General features: G+C 36.8%; 2 protein-coding genes across 3 annotated transcripts; both read right to left on the bottom strand.

Moving 5' to 3' along the window:
- Positions 1 to 319: 319 nt before the first annotated feature.
- On the bottom strand, positions 320 to 2,381 carry LOC107815714 (uncharacterized). 2 transcript variants are annotated; one of them, XM_016641329.2, is made up of 2 exons: positions 2,225 to 2,381; positions 320 to 1,306 (listed from the first exon to the last, which is right to left on the bottom strand). In XM_016641329.2, the coding sequence occupies exon 2, from the start codon at positions 1,262 to 1,264 to the stop codon at positions 602 to 604; it is 663 nt and encodes a 220-aa protein (XP_016496815.2). In that variant the 5' UTR covers positions 1,265 to 1,306; positions 2,225 to 2,381; the 3' UTR covers positions 320 to 601. The 2 variants fall into 2 exon arrangements, with proteins under 2 accessions (XP_016496815.2, XP_016496816.2); XM_016641330.2 differs by lacking the exon at positions 2,225 to 2,381 and adding an exon at positions 1,809 to 2,207.
- Positions 2,382 to 3,783: 1,402 nt separating this feature from the next.
- Positions 3,784 to 6,630, bottom strand: LOC142176510 (uncharacterized). Its single transcript, XM_075244438.1, has 3 exons — positions 6,147 to 6,630; positions 5,897 to 6,041; positions 3,784 to 4,669 (listed from the first exon to the last, which is right to left on the bottom strand). Exons 1-3 carry the CDS (start codon positions 6,628 to 6,630, stop codon positions 3,784 to 3,786), a joined length of 1,515 nt encoding a protein of 504 aa, XP_075100539.1.
- Between the last annotated feature and the right edge of the window lie 13,204 nt (positions 6,631 to 19,834).

A 19,834-nucleotide genomic window follows, 5' to 3' on the forward strand; every position in this document is an offset into this window, starting at 1 on the left:
TTTTCCAGTTCGATTTGAACACCCCTACCCCCAATTACTTATCAATCAGCTGATGGAAATTATTGAAATCATCTGTTATTTCTCATCTTTCACAGACAAGGTTTCACAATCACATTCAATCTACATACCTAAAAACGATGAAGACACGACAACAAGCCATAATTTCTGTCCCACTAATCACCATTATAATTAGTTCATAACTCATTACTTCAGCAAATCATACACTAACTATCACGTAAGAGGAGCCACACTTGGCCCTGTAAGTATGAAACGCCAACTTGAAAAAGAAAAGAAAAAAAGTAAAATGGCTAACCGGGAATGAGGTATAAAATAAAAGGCTTCTTGAATACCTGTTTTCCGCAGGGAAAGGAAAAACCAGGCAATGTCACTAGCACTCGTACTCCTTATCACATACATCTTAAGGGAAAAAAATATGTTATACGGAAAATGTGAAGTGCAGAATCCGCTTGTCACATCAGTTCCTTTGAGTGTAGCAACTCTATCATGAGTGCAAAAGTTCAACGTATTTACAACCATTAAGAATGATTACTACAAGTTAGTATCAGGAACCAGCTGCCTGAGATGAAGAGGGAAAGTTTATTCAGTAACCAAACAAACATAGGAACACAAGAAATCCAACAAGTAAGAACATAAGCTTCAGATTGTTATCTGCCTGTCCTTGGGCTGGCCGTGAAGCATTAGGAACATTCGCCCCACGATATGCAGGATGATATCCAAATGGGTAATTTGATGTTGCACCAAATGCAGTTAGACTGGGAAATCCATGAAACTGAAAACTGAACAACGATGGAAACAACCCGCCAAAACCAGCAGACATTGTAAAGTTACCAAAACTAGCAGATGCTCCTGGAAAAAATCCTCCCACATGACCAAAACCGAGATTAGGAAAAGCATTTGATACTGGCGGAGGAGCCGTTTCAGGTCTTTGCCCTGCTGGCCTGTTAGGAATTTCAACCCCAGGGATCGGTTTTGATCTGGGATCAGTTGAAGTCCGCCCTCTGCCATAAAGAGGGACTAACTTCTCCTCTTGTATAAGGGCCTTACAAACAGGACATTCATGGGATTGTGAGTGAAGCCGTAGCCATCTATAGAGACATGGCCAACAATAGAGGTGACCACAAAGTGTCACAATAGGGTCTTGTGCCAATTCAAAACAGATGTTACATTCAAAATCACCAGCATCATTGCTGCTATTTCCTGAGGAAGAAGAACTCTCATATGCACTGGTAGTTGAGTTCTGCATTTCACCAGATATCTCTTATTGGCACACAGATATGCACTTCACCTGTCAATCAGGAGTCCTCCAAGATTAGTTACAAAATCAGAACCAACAGACGTTGCGCACAACATAAAATTTTTAAAAATTAAAAAATAGAGTCAAAAGGCACTACAAATGCGATTAGCAAAATCTAGATAAACAGAATGAATGGCAGATCAGCATAAAAAAGCAGAAACCTTAAACATGATATCCGCCATAATACAAGAACTAGCTGTCACTTTACAAACATTCAACAAAAAATGAGAACTTTTTCTTTTGCTTGAGCATATGATACAACTAAAACGAAAAAAAAAAAAAAACTCAATTAAAATGATACGTATATGACAACTATAAAATCACCAACTCCAATTCATATATTCAGCCTGGAAATTTGTTGAAGAAAAAACACTCAAAAAATAGTCAAGAGAAAGAAAGAATCGAAATTGATCCATACATTTTTCGAAAACGAAAAAACGCATAGATGAAAGGTAAATCATGGATCAACCAAGCTAGAGAGGAAGAATTTCACCTCTATTTCATTCTTTATGGCATTGAAAAAATCTCTAAGTTTGAAGTGACTTGTAAAGGGCAATTGTCCTAAATCGAATATCCAACTATTTGCTATACCTTGAAATTGAATTTAAAATAGCTTTTTGGACGGAAAATTAGGCGCACAACAAGAAACCCTAAATTATAATCGTACCCCTTGTACAATGACGTAAAGCTGAATTATCTATAATCATAATTCAACCTAATAAATTGTGAAATATAAATGTTCCTATAAATAAAGGAAAGAGCTATAGCTTGCGATTGCCTTAAATTCAGATCAGATCACATAAGATGCAAATTAAAATTAAGAATTACATAAAATTCATGGAACTGACGCAAAATAGGTCAAGATGCGGTGAAATTGATTGATTAATACAAAAGAATTGTAAAACTTACCGATTTGGAAAAACGAGAATGGTGATGGCTTCAAAATGTAATCATTCTCTTGATCTTTGGTCGTAATAATAAAAGCATTGACCCCAAATAGAAGATTCTAGGGCTTTCTACAAGCTTTGGAACCAAACGTGTTCCGCGGATTCAAAATCTACTAGTCAAGCTTCCTAGGAGAAAATTTAGGACACTGTCAATAGGAATCTTCTACGGGCTTCACTCCTAACTTCAGCTCAGCCCGTCCTTCTCTTTGGGCCCCCTAATTTTCCGAAGTCCAGTTAAAACCCAACAACTGTTTGGGGTACGCAATGCTTGCTGAATAACTAAGTATTCCTTCCATTCAAGTGATATTTTTTTTATTGGTTAAAAAATAATTATTATTTTATATTTAGAAACAATTTAACTTTAATTTTTTAAATTTGTTTTTAACATTATGATTTTGTGATCATAAAAATGCTATGGCTTTCAAACACCCACAAGTTACAAAAGTATATATATACTACTTCAAAGTCCTGCAGATGAATGTAGCTTTTTTCTTTCTTTTTTTTTGTTGGTAGGAGAGGTGGGTTGCCCTTTCTTTGGGATATATGTCACACCCCAACCTCGGGAGATGGGACCGGCACGACGCCCAAAGGCGCATGTGAACCAACATCCTTATTTAGATCTTTCAACATGAAATTTGGGCCGGCAAAACCTCCAAGTATAGTACCAAAGTTTAAAAGAAACGTTCACAACTGACTATAGAGGAAACTTTAATATCCCAACATTTACATACACATTGGACTCTAGTATACAAGCTTCTAAAAGTGCCATATAACTTAACTTAGTCGAGATAGGGCCCCACCGTACCCAAAATGACTGAAACATATACTTCAATACCTATCGACTTCTGTACAACTACTCTAGAGAAGTGGAGTGCGATAACCAACAGCTGAAACGAGCACCCTACTGAAGAGGGATGTCACCGGATCTATCCATACATGTGGGCATGAACGCAACACCCAAAAGAAAAGGGCGTCAGTACGAAAAATGTACCGAGTATGTAGACTGATAATGTATGTATACCAAAAGCATAACCTAAGAGATATGGATACAATTTCAACCTGAATACCAAAAATAAGTTACGGGGGCATGAACTGTAGTATCCATAAATCATAAATGTATGTAAGTTTTATAAAAATCAAGCCACTCATTAGGCCCATGCATTAGGTGCAATATAATATTATTTACCCACTCTTTGGGGCATATGATCTCATGTCGTACCCAGCCTCATAGAGGACTCGATAAAGTCCCATGCTTTCATCACATCATACCCGACCTCAAGAGGTCTCGGTCTTACCCAGCCTCACGAGATCTCGGTTGTACCCAGTCTTAACAGAACTTAGCGTACCCGGTCTCAAGAACGCTCAGTAATATTTCTTTTTTTTTTGGGTAAAAAAAAAATTTTTATTTATCACCCACTGACAAAAAACTTTTACAATTTAGTAATTATGTTATGACTATAACCTTATCTCCTTAAGCTTATTCCTATATATCCCTACTAGGTAGGTTTGCTCTCTAGTATCCTATCTATATAATGTATTTATCCATTCTTTTTCTTTCCTATTTTTCCTACTATCTTTTATTTCCTGCACTCTATACTTGTTGTCTTCCTTGATTCCTTGCCATACTTTTTCTGGAATTGGTACTGCTTTGTTCCACAGTGCCTCATTTCTTGCTCTCCAGATCCCATACATGATTGTTGTGATGATAGATGCTACAAAGTTCCTGCATATTCTCCCTTTGATGCATCTTCCTATCTTCCTCCATATATTGTTCTGGTCTGCATTATTTATTTTGATCTTCAGCCACTTGCATAAGTATTCCAGCAGTCTTCTTGAGTACTTGCATTCAAAGAACAAGTGTTGGATTGTTTCATCTGCTCTTTCACATAGGAGACATGTCTTCTCTTGGCTCACCCCTATCAAGTTCAATCGATCCCTAGTAAGTAATCTCTTCTTCATGATCGCCCATCCAATGAAACAGTGTTTTGGAACATTTAGCCTGTTCCAAATCCATCTAGCATATGGCCATTTGATTGCTTCTCCTCTTCTCCAGTTATAGCCATCCTTAATTGTGTACTGTTTATTCTTTGCTTTCCATCCTCTTTGTTCAAATCCATCCTTAAATTTTTCTTTAATGTCACATATTTTCTTCCAATACCATGTGCAATCCTGAGGTGGCTTGTATTGCCACCAATCTTTCCCTTTTATGTATACATGATTCACCCATCTTACCCATAGTGTATCACATTTCTGTTCTATATTCCATGCATATTTGGCAATTGTTGCTTCATTCCAGACTATGCATTCATGTATCCCTAGTCCCCCTTCTTTCTTTGGTCTGCATACAGTGTCCCAAGCTACCAATGAAGGCTTGTTGGTAATCACTCTCCCATCCCATAGATAGTTCCTGCAGATAGTAACTATGGACTTCATCACTTCCTTTGGCAGTATGAACATGGATGCCCAATAAGTATGAAGATGCAGTAACACAGTGTTAACTAGTTGAACTCTTCCAGCATATGAGAGATTCCTGGACCCCCATCCCTTGACTCTTATTAATATCTTGTCTATTAATCTTTCACAATCCACTGCATTCAACTTCTTAGGAGAAATAGGGACTCCTAGGTTAGGGATGGCAATTGGGGCAGGGCAGGGCAGGGTAACCTTTGACCCACTAAGATTTTGACCCGCTCTGCCCTGCCCCGTTTAGCCTTGTTCCAAAATTTCGCCCTGCCCTGCCCTATTAAGCCCTGCCCCGTTTAGATTCATTTTTATTTTTTTTTCATTTTCCAGTAAATACTTTGTCTTACCCGTATATTTATATAAATACCATATTTTACATCAACTATGCCAAAGAAAAACAAAGAACATCATCTTTGTTTTAAACCATCATCTTCGAAGATTAACGTGCTATTTGGTTTTTAACCATCATCTTCGAAGATTAACTATGAGAAGATACATAATTTTTAACATGTATTGAAATATTGCAATTACATTTCAATATTTGTTGCAATTATATTTGTTTCAATATTTCAATATTTCAATTATATTGCAATTATATGTGTTTCTTAATTGTCAATATTTGTCTTTATACATATTGACAATTAAGAAGGGACTCCGGCATTCTTTTTAAAATTTTATCACGAATTATAAATTGCGAACAATTAAAGTTGGCATTAGTAAATGTCACGGCTGAAAATCATACAACACATGGCTTCTCTCACTCTCAAGATAATGCATAGTATGTATACTTTGGATTGTCTATTTCTTTAATTGTAGCTTTCACGTTACATTCATTAATACGTAGAAAATTCTACCATCCTTTAAAGGTATTATTCCAAATTTGTGTCTGTGACATCCTCTAGCTACTTCAATATCAATTTATGAAAAAGAAGACATGAACAATAAAGTAAGCAAGGGGCTGACCTACAACCTGCCCTTCCCCATTAAATTTTTTCAAAAATATAGTTTTGCCCTGCCCTGCCCCGCCCCGCCCCATTTACATATTTTCCTGCCCTGCCCCATCTACTGTTTGCCCCGCCCCGCCTTGCCCTGCCCCAACTGTCATCCCTATCCTAGGTAGTTGAATGGAAGCTTTCCTATCTTGTAGCCTGTTATCTCACATAGGTCTTACATTTCCTTCTTGTTCATGTTTGCACAGAAAATGTTCGATTTCTCAGCATTTACTGTCATCCCTGAAGTGTTGGAGAATGTCATTAGTCTTCTCAGCATCAGCATTGCAAAGTTATATTCCCCTTTACAGAACAGAATCATATCATCTGCAAAACACAGGTGTGTTAGTTGCATCTCCTTGCATTTCGTGTGATACTTGAATTCCTTCTACTTTGTAACATGGCCCATCACTCTTGTGAAATATTTCATACAGATAACAAATAGCAAGGGTGATATTGGATCCCCTTGTCTTGGTCCTCTTCTTCCCTTTATATTCCTATAAGAGTCTCCATTCAAGTTGATGCAGTAGCTTGTTGTAGTTATACATTCCATTATCCACCCAATGAATTTGGTTGGAAAGTTGAGAGAATGTAACATTTCCTTTACAAAATCCCATTCAATTGAATCATAGGCTTTCTTCAGGTCCACCTTAATTAAGCAGCTTTTTGTTGTGTTCTTCCTATTATACAATCTGACTAGATCCTGGCATATCAGAATGTTCTGTACAATTGTCCTCCCTGCCACAAATACACTTTGATTTTGTGATATTATCTCTGGTAACATCAACTTCAGTCTTTTGCATAGCATTTTTGAAATGATCTTATAGACCACATTACAGCATGATATAGGTCTGTAGTCCCCTACTGTTGCTGCATGTGTAGACTTTGGTATCAGTGTGATTGCAGTAGTATTCATTGCTCTAAGCATTTTCCCAGATTAAAAGAACTCTAGGACTGCATCAACAACATCTTTTCCTACTATGTTCCAGCTCTCCTTGAAGAATTGGCTTCCATATCCATCAGGTCCTGGTGCTTTTGTACCATCTATTCCCCATAATGCCTCTTTGATTTCCTGCATTGTAAATATTTTTAACATCTTTGCTCTTTGCTCTTCTGATACCATTGGTCCTGCTTGAACTAATCTGCTTACAACATGCTTCCTGTTCTTCTTGTCTGTACCCAGTATCTTCTCATAGAATTCCACAAAAGCTGTTGCCACTTCCTTTGTTATTTGCATTGTTTTCCCCTGGCTATCCTGTATGGTGAAAATTCTAGTTGCTATCCTTTTTGCCTTAATCACAGAATGGAAATATCTAGTGTTCATATCCCCTTGTTTGATCCATTGTACCTTACTTCTTTGCTGTAGGTATTTTATTTTTGCTTCCTTCCAGTACATATATTCTTTTGTCATTTTCTTCTCGTCTATGCTTAGTCCTTCATTCCTAGGATCTTTTTGTATTTCCTCCTTGTATTCTAATAGCTTCTGCAACCAGATTTCTTCCTTTTTCTCAACATCACTAAACTTGTCCTTGTTTAGTTGTCTTAACACTTTCTTGAGTCTATTCAGCTTTCCCACTATCCTATACATTTTTTATCCTTGTATATGTTGTTCCCAGCTTCCTTCTACCTTGCTCATAAATGAAGTATCCATGCTCCACATGTTGTAATATCTGAATGCCTTTTGTCTTGGTCTATCATTCCCTTCCCATTGTATTATTGCTGGACTGTGATCATACTCTCCTGGTAGCAGATACTACACTTCATCTATTGGTAATTTGTTCATCCATTCTGTATTTATGAATACTTTATCAATCCTACTCATTACTCTATCCTGTCCTTCCTGCTTATTACTCCAGGTATAGTGACATCCTGATGATTTCATTTCCTGTAGCCCACAATATTCCACACATTCCTTTAAGTCTTTGATTTCTGCATATGTTACCCTGCTTCCCACTCTTTCCTCTTTGTTTAGGATTGAGTTCAAATCCCCCATTATTGCCCATGTCCCATTCATTTGATCTGCTATACTCCTGATGTCTTTCCATAAATCATCCCTTAGCGCTAGATCAGTAATATTTCATATTATGTTATTCTATACCCGACCTTATAGAGGGCTTAATAACGTCTCACGTCATAATCAACTGATCAGTAATTGATTTTGTACCCGGCCAACTATAGCGCAGCTCGGTATATATATATATATATATATATAGAGAGAGCGCAATGCAAGACTATATTTGAGAGTTATCAAGGTTAGATTCTAAGTGAATTACATTTCACGACCTTACGATACCTTCCGGGAACATCTTAAACTTGAAAGAAAATGTCACCGGTAAAGAATGAATGAGAACATGAACATCAATAACAAAAAAGTCTTACGACATAAGAATCATTTAGAAAGAAACGCTTACATCAAGTCATGACAAAGAAAGAAAGTCAAATCTCACACCTTTTTAAAGAACTAACTACGCTTTCTAAATTCTTACACTTCTATAATGATTATTTTTGCTTCCAAGGAAGTCTTCAAAATCAGTATAACAAGAAGACAACTGGCTTAGTGATGAAAGATGATCACGAGACCCTTTTCGTTAAATTTTGCTAGGTTCGCTTTGGATTAGCCTTGAATTGTCTAAGAGTTCTTAGAAGGAGTTTGAGTGTATTTTGGAAAATCCTAAAGCTAGTGGGATGTCGTAGAATGAAAAAGAGAGGAGTTGCGTTACTTTTTATATTAGGTGCTAGAAAATTCCGGCCCAAGTGCTAAACAGTTTGCCCCTCACCAGACAATGTGTCAGGTGGGGCAGCTGGCGCAATCTAATAAAATGCATAATCACCCTTTATCTCCATAATGTGCTACCGGCTGATTAGTTGCGCTTAAAGGCTTTATTAATTCCAACTTCTTTAGAGGGGGGGTGGGAAGGTGTAGGGTGTAACATATATATTATATCCTTTTCTTTTGAGGCCACTACTAATATTAAAGTTTGCTTTTCCGCCTAAGGCAAACACTTGTTTTACTAAAAGATGTCTTTTATGTGTAATTTTTTTAGGGTCAATAATCATCATTATTGTTTGCTATAAAATACATGAAAATCATGGGGAGATAAGGTTTTGAATACTAATAAAGAGAAAAATATTATGTGATTTATTTTTCTTCGACTTACACCTTTGTAAATAGAGGTATTTAATACTTTTGTTGGTAGTAAATTACAATTACTCAATAAAATAACAAGAAATATGCACAAGCTGACCAGACACCAACCTTAACAGTGCACTATATCCAGTAATAGAATTTTTATTATGGATTTTTACATACATATACACTATTAGAAACTTTATTACCCTCCCTACTCAAGTTTCAATTTTAATTACCTCTTATATACAAATTACCAATTATATACACTTTAGGAATTAAATGAGTATCTATTTATATTAGGAATCAATTATTTCTTATCCTTATTCTCTCTCCCTCATGCTTTCTCTCCCATCCTTATTCTCTCTCTCTCTCTCTCTCTCTCTCCCCCCGTCTCTATCTATCTCTCAATCCCTAACCTCAGTAATGTAGAGCAAAGGAAAAGAGAACAACAATTCCACCATTGATAGCCATTAAAAAGCTTTGAAACTTTGAATTCGAATTTGGATTTTCAAAAAATATTATTTGTTTGAATTGGGTGTTGTTGCAAATAATTGGGAATTCTCTCTACGTCTCTCTCTATCTCTCAATCCCTAATTCCAGTAATGTAAAGCAAAGGAAAAGAGAGCAGCAGTTCCACCATTGACAACCATTAAAAAGCTTTGAAGTTTTGAATTCGAATTTGGATTTTCAAAAACCATTATTTGTTTGGATTGGGTGTTGTTGCAAACAATTGAAAATATTGTTTGGAGTTTATATCTCAATTTTGAGGGTGTTTTGCTGAAGATTAGACTTGATTCTGGCTGAATTTCAAATTGAAACTCGAATAAGAAGAAGAAGAAGACATGACATACATTATACTACAGAAATTGTAGTAAAGTTATAGTAAAATTATAGAAAAATTGTATTCTGATATATATTATTTAAATATTGTATAAAAGTTGAACAATATTGTATAAAAATTGTATTTAAGTTGTATGATACTGTAGTTGTATATAACTGGGTAGAAATAATATGTGAAAGTTGTAGATAAGTTGTATAATATATAATTAGTTGTATAAAATTTATTTAAATCGTAGATAAAATATACAAAAGACATATTGTATAAAAATTATTTTTAAGTGGTATGATATTGTAGTTGTATTTAACTAGGTAGAAATAATATATGAAAATTATAAATAAGTTGTAAATTAGTTGTATAATATATAATTACTATGTATAAATCAAATATAAAATATACAAAAGATATATTTTATAAAATTTGTGTAAAAATTATATTTAAGTTGTATTTAAGACGGTGTTGCAATTTGACAAATGCCAATAATGTTTTAAGAGATTGAATTTCAAAATTCCATCAAACTTCCTTTTTTGGATGAAGTAATAAGTTGCATTTCTAAGCATCCAAGGTATGCAAGCATATATGAAAAGAGTATCTCCTGCACATTAAATCTGTTACTACTATCTACAGTTCAAGGAGCCAAGAAAATTCATGAATAAATATTTTCTGCCTCTAGATACACATGCCACACTGGAAATGCTTGACAGAACTTCATTAATTTGTATGCTTAAGCTGTTAGATAATTTGAATCATGTACTAAAAGTAAATGACTTAGGGGTCGTTTGGTAGGATGCATTAGATAAAATAATGCATGCATTAGTTTTGTGTATTAATAATACATTGTTTGGTACACATTTTGAACCTATGCATTAGTTATGCAAGCATTAACTATACATCTTATTTGGTATTATCCTATGCATAACTAATGCATAGAAAACAATGGTATTAGCAATGCAATGAGTTTTAATGCATGCATTAGCTTAGTTAAAGATAAAATTGTCCTTCAAAATTTATGTTTGATTAAAATATGCTAGTTAGTATATTAATGCAAGTTCAAAATAATCCAAATAGTGAGAAATAAAATTATATCCCTAGTAAATAAATAAATACTTAGCATTTTTTTTTATAAATAAATATTTAATTTTATTTTACAATATAGGTAGACAAATCAAATAATTTTTTGTAAACTTTTTCATATAAAAATATTTTTCAACATATATTTCTTTTAAAAAGTTAGAGTGTGAACTAGTTTTGAGGGCATTTTTGTAAACAAACAATTCTTTTAGAAATTGTGCAATGCTTTAATACATCAAACCAAACAATGGATAAGAAATATATCAGCATAACTAATACCAGCATAACTAATGCAAGCATAATTAATACCAGCATTACTTATACACCCTATTCAGCATTATTCTTATGCACCCTACCAAACGACTCCTTAGTTTCTTCCGGAATTACAAAGGGAAGGAAACCTTAAAAAAAACAAGCATTTCAAGGTATTGGCAACAGATACAAGAAGGAAATTCTATATTGGTCCATAGTGTTCGATATTCCCATAGTGTTCGATATTCGTCAAGCACGAAGAAAACGTAAGAAAAACTCAGAGGAAGTGTAAATACAATGAATATTCAAAGAGGAGAAAAGATCTCAGATATAAAGGGTATAGCAAACAGAATCTGGAGAGAAGAGAGAGAAGAGGGGAAAAAAAGGGAAAATGGTGTAACTAAATCCTTGATTGAAGACACTAATAATTGATTGAGAGCCTTTTAAGGTGGAATATATATATTTTGTAAACAAAACTTATTTAGGTCGGGTAATTAACTAAACATAGATATTTTTGGTAATAAAGTTTTTAATAGTATATAGATATGTAAAAATCTCTTTTTATGGGAGAAATTCAAAAATAACCAGATTTACAATTGGTCGTTCAAAAATAGTCCAGTTTTAAAAGTAATCGAAATTTAGCCACTTTTCATGTAAAGATAAATTTGAGCGAAAACACTGTTCAAAACTCGGAAAATACGGCAGTATATTATGCTGGAGTTCCAGCATAAGTATACTTGAACTCCAGCAGATTATACTGGAGTTCCATGATAAGTATGCTGGAACTCCAGCATAATATACTGGAGTTCCAGCAAGTATGCGGTCCAGCATAATATACTGGAGCCAGCAAAGTATACCGGCCCAGCATAATATGCTGGAGTTCATACATAGGTGCACCGAACTCCAGTATATTATGTTGGACCGTAATAACTATTTTTTATTGACTTGGTAAGCGCTGACTATTTTTGAATGGCCAATCCAAAAACTGGTTATGCCGTGTTATTTTTACAAGTATGATGGATGGATGGACTTAATTGGGTTAAGATGGACGTAAAGTAGATCCAATTGAACACATTTTCATTTCACGGGCCCGAACTCCATGTGAAAAATAAGATGAAGAAGGATGATCATTGCGGAGTATGATTTTTTGTTAGACATCACTGTGGCGCGGAAGATATTCAAAAATAGCCAGATTTATAAGCGGTCATTCAAAAATAGCCACAGTTTCAAAAGTAATAAAATTAGTCACTTTTCATGTAAAGATAAATGTGAACGAAAATACTGTTCAGAATCCGAAAAAATACTCCAGTATATTATACTGGAGTTCCAGCAAAAGTATATTGAAACTCCAGTATATTATATTGGAGTTCTAGTATAATATACCGGTTCAACATAATATACTGGAACTTTCCGCGTGTTGGAGTTCCAGCATAACATACTGGAAGTTCATACACGGGTGCACCGATCTCCAGTGTATTATACTGGAACTTTCCGTATTGCAGCAAAATAGTGGCTATTTTTCAATTACTTTGCAAACGCTGGCTATTTTTGCCGAAAACTGGCTAGCCCGTACTATTTTTTACCCATTGCGCAGAAGCCACATTTCTACTAGTTGAAGGTTAAACTTGTCTAATTAAATGAGAACCCATAATTAGAATTTGCCAATAATTAAGTCACCAAAACCATAGTTTTCTCTTTTAATTATTAATAGATTGTTTTTGTGTGTGTCTGTTGAAAGCTCTAAGAAACTGGAATGAAGACCAGAAAGTTATTAAGGCAAAAACTTGCTTATGACAATTTTCTAGAACCACTTGGATGTCAATATATTGCTGAAAATATACCTCGTTAAAGCTGAACTTTAGACACCCTTGTTTCGTAGTTGACCCAAACTTAAGTGGCGGATTCAATTTTTTTCTCCAGCAATTGCTGTTTTGTATATTTGAATCATGTCTTCAAAATTTAGCAGGCCAGTTCCATTATTAAAGCAGACTCATATTTGAGAATTTAATTTTTTTTTTAAAGTATTATGTACTGTTTTTTGCAATCAATTTAGAAACAATTTGATCTATAAAAGGTTGTGGTAGGTAATCTAATTTTTTTTTTAATTTTATAAATTTAACCAAAATGTTTGAATTTACATCTAGAGGTAGAGATATTCACCAGAAGGAATGTTCTGAGAAGCAGATATTAGGTTCTTCGCGAGAATGACACATAAATTATTTGGCGAACTCTATAATGCATGTGTATAAACTAATGCATGCCAATTACAACACATATCAAATGCAGTGTATAAAAGATGTAAGATGTGATTTACAAGCCATTGACGCTATAAAAGATTATTCATGTTTGAGGGTGTATTCTTGTTATTTAATTAAGGCAAGAATGTTGTATTATTATTAGACATCATCCCCTGATACTTGGGTCTAATCAACATGCAGTGGCATTCTTATCATCATAATGTTGATTTCTGATACCAAGACTTCGTAGAGTATCAAACTCGATGTATTGATTATGTTAAATGAAAATAATTCAGCTCGGAATAGTGATAATTTTTAGAAATTTGATTGCTTAAGGCTCTAATTTTTCGTATACCACCTGGAACATAGCAAAAAATCAAGGCAGTCCAGGCAGTTGTATTTTTTTGTCTATTTTTATTTTTAATTTTTATCAAAAGAACTTTTGGAAACAAAATTTCCGTACAATAAAAACCATATGGCTTGCTTGCTATACAAACTTGAATCGACCTCGTAGAACTACACAAATTATCATAATATTCTTGGTAAAGCTTTTAATAGTGCACATCATGCTTTCTTTATAAAAAAGTAAGAGCAAAACTAAGTAAAAGTGGGAAAAAAATAATCGAAGAATGACTAAATTAAATCAACACCACATTATAATTCTTATTTTATGAGAATTTAAGATTTACTATTTTAACTTGTACTACAATGAGCATCAAGTGAATTTGTGGATTATGTGCGAAGGGAACGAGTCTTTATATTTTGACGCATATCTCGTTGAGAGATATATGAAAATGTTCTGTAATACTTGATCGTTTTCCCTTTTATTTTTTTGTGATATATGAGAATATTCTATAACACTTGATTATTCTTCTTTTTAATTTTTGTTTGAACTCATATAACACGTTCAGAGGTCTTTCGTTCAAATCTTATCAAGCTATGAGTCTATACTTGTATGCGGTCGAAATCGGGCTTGTCTACTACACGACAGATTAGGCTCGGAACATGAGAGATTGAAGACCGACTCTGAGTCCCATCGAACCAGAACACGAGGTTAGAATGTCCGTCATCGAGAACATTGAATCCATGACTCTGGAACCGACCCTGACCCTGAACGAGCTCGAGGAAACATTGTTTGTACAACCAACATGAGATTGAAATAATAGAAGACCGAAATATCTATGACCGGTCGGATATTACGGCGGGAATCTCGGCATGTACCAATAAGGAACCGACAAATCAGCAAATCAGGAATTTTTATCTTCTATAGAATTGTGCCTAAAGTAGTACCTCCTACTATATAAAGGGAGTCTGATTACTTGTAAAAGACATTATTACACACATTTAGAAACAATATACTAATATTTTCTCTTTAAAGTTCTTATTCAATTGTGTTTTGACACTGATCGAAGTGCATTTTGTTCAAGGTTGGCTCACCTCCAAGGTTGTAACTGTTTAATTCGTGTGGTTTGAGGTTACTTTACCATACTTTATTTCAATTGTAATTTAATTTATCACTTTGTATCAATTTAATCCACGTATTCTTAAAATCACTTACAAAGTCAATTGTTATCCGATTTTGAGGGTAAATAGTTTGACGTCCACTGTGAGCTAAGGATAATAGTGGTTGTGTGATACAAATTTCTATCACACACAATTTTACTCTTGTTCTTTGAAGTGTCTCTAATTTCAAGTTTAAGCTCAAATGTCAAACTCACAATTATCACCTTTACCTCTTGACAATGAGTCTGGTCACCACGGTAAAAATAACAACATAGCGCCCGGTAACGAGGTACTACTCGTTGATCCCATCGTAATTCCAGTTGCGGACCCGTTGGACGCTAACTCGCATGTGGCTATCGACACAAACCTTCCTACTGACCCCGAGAATATCATCCGTGGTGGAGCCCGATCGACAGTGCAGAATACTCAAAACAATACAAGAGACGGGATCAATCTATGAATGATCTTCGATATATTACAAGCTCAACAGGCGTCGATAGCTCAGTTACAAAACCAAAGCCGCACATCGAGTAGAATTGAACCCGATCAGTCCCGGGAAATCACCCACAAGGAAGAACCGGTCACAGAGAGGTTGAATGAAAACGAGTCGGGTACCAACCCCGAGATCATAAAAATGCTCGAGGAGCTGATGAAACGGATAGAATCAGGGGAGAAGAAAATCAAAGCAAATGACAAAAAGGTGGAAAACTACAATTTCAGGATCGACCAGATCCCGGGAGCACCGCCGATATTGAAAGGCTTGGATTCCAAGAAGTTAGTACAAAAAGCTTTTCCTCTGAGTGCGGCTCCAAATCTGATCCCTAAAAAATTCCGCATGCACGCGATTCCTAAGTACAACGGAACGACTGACCCAAACGAGCATGTCACTTCCTACACATGCGCCATCAAAGGAAACGACTTGGAGGATGATGAGATCGAGTCTCTCTTGCTGAAGAAATTCGGAGAGACCTTGTCAAAGGGAGCTATGATATGGTATCACAACTTACCTCCTAATTCTATTGACTCATTTGCTATGCTTGCAGACACATTTGTGAAAGCACACACCAGAGCTATCAAGGTCGAAACCAGGAAGTCAGACCTTTTCAAAGTAAGATAGAAGGATAATTAAATGCTCAAGGAGTTCGTATCCCGATTTCAAATAGAATGGATGGATCTGCCGCCGGTCCTGATGATTGGGCCATTCAAGCTTTTACCCAAGGACTCAATGTTCGAAGTTCGGTGGCTTCACAACAATTGTAGCAAAATCTGGTAGAGTATTTGGCTGTTACTTGGGCTGATGTGCATAATCGATATCAATCAAAAATTAGAGTCGAAGATGATCAACTGGGGGCTCCTTCCGGGTCCGTTTATCCTGTTAGACCCATCGACAGAGTCAAGAGAGATATCGACTGTGAACCAAGGTCGAACAGGTATCGATACCAGCCATAATATGGGGATCGAAGAAGCAACAGGTCCGAACGGAGTTCTATGAGAAATGAAAGGAGAAGTACCGAGGCCAGAGCAGACGGGGACTCATGAGCAAGAACGGTTTCGACAGAACTATCGGACCTAAAGAAGCACCAAGGTTATCAGAATATAACTTTAATGTTGATATTGCTTCCATCGTATCAGTTATCGGACACATCAAAGACACCAAATGGCCTCGACCTCTATAATCCAACCCGACCCAAAGGGATACAAACTAGATGAACAAACTGACAGTTGAGGGAGGAGGTAGCCCGGTTATTCAACAATGGGCATCTTCAAAAATTCCTGAGCGACCGAGCCAAGAATCATTTCAGAAATAGGGATTCTAATAAACAGACCAAACAAGAAGAACCTCAAAACATCATTAACATGATCATCGGTGGGGTCGATGTACCTCAAGGGCCGATGTTGAAGCGCACCAAAGTATCCATCACAAGGGGAAAACGGACTCGAGATTACATACCAGAAGGAGCTTTGTCCTTCAATAATGAGGACGCAGAAGGGATTGTGCATCCCCATAATGATGCATTGGTAATATCTGTACTCATAAATAAATCTCGAATTAAGCATGTGCTAATTGATCCAGGTAGCTTGGCCAACATAATCCGATCGAGGTCGTAGAACAGCTCAGCCTACAAGATTAAATCGTGCCTGCAATCGGAATTCTAAACGGATTCAACATGGCATGTGAAACCACTAAGGGAGAGATAACATTACCAGTGAATGCCATCGGGGCCATCCAAGAAACCAAGTTTTATGTGATCGAAAGAGATATGAGATACAACGCCCTGTTCGTGAGGCTATAGATCCAACTCTTCACCAAGTATTAGAGTTCCCAATGCCTTGAGGGATTAAAATAATCTACGGGGAACAACCAGCCGCAAAGGAAATGTTTGCAATCGAAGAAGTGATTCTGATATCAACACTTGCAACATCAAAAGAACCAAGTTCGGATACAAAACAAGGGTCTAAAGAGCAATTACCGTCACCGGCCACGACCCAATCGGATAAACATAGGACTGATGAAGACATGATTACGGGGTTCCCAAATCTTTTATAGTCCCCGATGATTCCGACGCCAAAAAATCAATAGTCGAGGAGCTAGAAAAGGTCACATTGATCGAACATCTACCCGATCGGAAGGTATACCTTGGTATAAGGTTAATTCCCGAGCTCAGGAAAAATTCATTCAATTTCTTATAGCTAACATAGATTATTTCTCTTGGTCCTATATTAATATGACAGGGATCCCACCGGAGATAACCACTCACAAGCTAAGCCTGGATCAGAAATTCTACCCGGTCAAGCAAAAGAGGAGACCCCAGTTTGAGGTTAAACACGCTTTCATCAAGGACGAGGTATCTAAATTCATTAAAATAGGGTCAATTTGGGAGGTAAAATACCCATATTGGTTAGCAAACATAGTGGTAGTCCCTAAAAAGGAGAACAAATTAAGAATGTGTGTAGACTATAAGGATTTGAATAAGGCGTGTCCCAAGAACTCTTTCCCTTTGCCCAATATCGATCGCGTGGTCGATTCCACGTCCGACCATGAGATCCTCAGTTTTCTCCATGCATATTCCGGGTAAAACCAAAATACGAATGGACCCGGATGATCAGGAGAAAACCACCTTTATCACTAAGTATGGCACATATTGCCACAACATGATGCCATTCGGATTAAAAAATGTCGGTGCCACTTATCAATGCCTAATAAACCAGATGTTCAAGGAACAAATAGGAAAAATCAATGGAGGTTTACATTGACGATATGTTGGTTAAGTCCCTGCGAGCAGAGGTCCATTTAAAACATTTGCAGGAAACTTTCAACATATTGAAAAAGTACAATATGAAGCTAAACATAGAGAAATGTACATTTGGAGTCTGATCGGGTAAATTCCTCGGGTTCATGGTATCCAACAGGGGAATCGAGATCAACCTTAACAAGATCAAAACAATCGAAGATATTACGATGGTAGACAATATGAAGGTCGTGCAAAGGTTAACCGGGCGCATTGCCGCCCTGGGGCGATTCATCTCGAGGTCCTCCGACAAGAGCCATCGGTTCTTCTCGCTACTGAAGAAGAAGAAGATTTTCTCATGGACCCCGGAATGCCAACGGGCCTTGGAAGAACTCAAGCGATATCTATCCATCCCATCACTGCTTCACACGCCAAAGATAGATGAACAACTATACCTATACTTAACAGTATCAGAGATAACGGTAAGTGGAGTCCTGGTCCGGGAAGAGCAAGGTACGCAATTTCCGCTTTACTATGTTAGAAGGACTCTAGGTGAGGTCGAAACTAGATACTCTTACCTAGAAAAATTGGCATTCGCCTAGCTAAGTGCCTCTAGGAAACTGAAATCATATATCCAATACCATCCTATATATGTTGTGACTACTTACCCATTGCAAAATATAATGCATAAACCCGAACTATCGGGATGATTGGCCAAATGGGTCAGGGAAATCAGTGGGTATGATATTGAATATCGATCCCGGACAGCCATTAGATCTCAAATTTTGGCAGATTTCGTGGCCGACTTTATGTCGGTCCTAGTACCTGAGGTCGAAAGAGAGTTATTGGTAAACTCATAGATGTCTTCGGGAATATGGACCCTAATTACGGACATTGTCTCGAATGTAAAAGGGTTCGTACTTGGCATCGTATTGAAACCACCTACAGGCAATGTAGTTAGAAAATCAATTAGAATTGTGAAATTGACTAACAACGAGGCCGATATAAGGCCATCATTGCATGTGTCGAACTAGCCAAAAGCTTAGGGGCGGAGGTGATCGAAGCTAAGTGCGATTCCTTCTCGCGTTAAACCAAGTTAACGGGACATTCGAGGTCAGAGAAGAACGAACAAAGGTACCTGGACAAGTTGCAAGTGACATTACATCGGTTCAAGCAGTGGACTTTGCAACACGTGCCTCAGGATCAAAATAGTGAGGCTGATGCCCTTGATAACTTAGGATCGTCGGTCGAGGACGGCGAGCTCAACTCGGGACAGTCGTACAACTCATGAGATCGGTAGTGGAAGAAGGCCATGCGAAGATAAACTCAACAAGCCTAACTTGTGATTGGAGAAACAAGTATATAGAATATTTGAAGGTGGAAAAACTGCCCTCGGATCCAAAAGAATTAAGGGCCCTGCGTACGAAGGCAGACGGGTTTAGCTTGTCCGAAGATAGAACTCTATTCAGTAGAATGTTTGATAGGCCGCTAGCGATATATTTGGGACCGGGAGATACCGAGTACGTTCTGAGGGAAATTCACGAGGGCACCTGCGGAAATCATTCAGGTGCCGAATTATTGGTTCGAAAGGTAATCAGAGCTGGTTACTATTGGATCGACCTGGAAAAGGACGCAAAGGAGTTCATGCGAAAATTGATGAGTGCCAAAGACATGCTCCGATGATCCACCAACCCGGAGAGCTGCTGCATTCGGTTTTGTCATCATGGTCGTTCATTAAGTAGGGAATGGATATCATTGGCCCTCTTCCACGGGTACCCGGTAAGGCTCAATTTATTTTGTTTATGACTAATTATTTTTTAAGTGGGTGGAAGACCAGACATAGAAGAAGGTCAGGGAGA

The sequence above is a fragment of the Nicotiana tabacum genome, chromosome 3 (assembly GCF_000715075.1).
Source record: "Nicotiana tabacum cultivar K326 chromosome 3, ASM71507v2, whole genome shotgun sequence".
NCBI lineage: Eukaryota > Viridiplantae > Streptophyta > Magnoliopsida > Solanales > Solanaceae > Nicotiana > Nicotiana tabacum.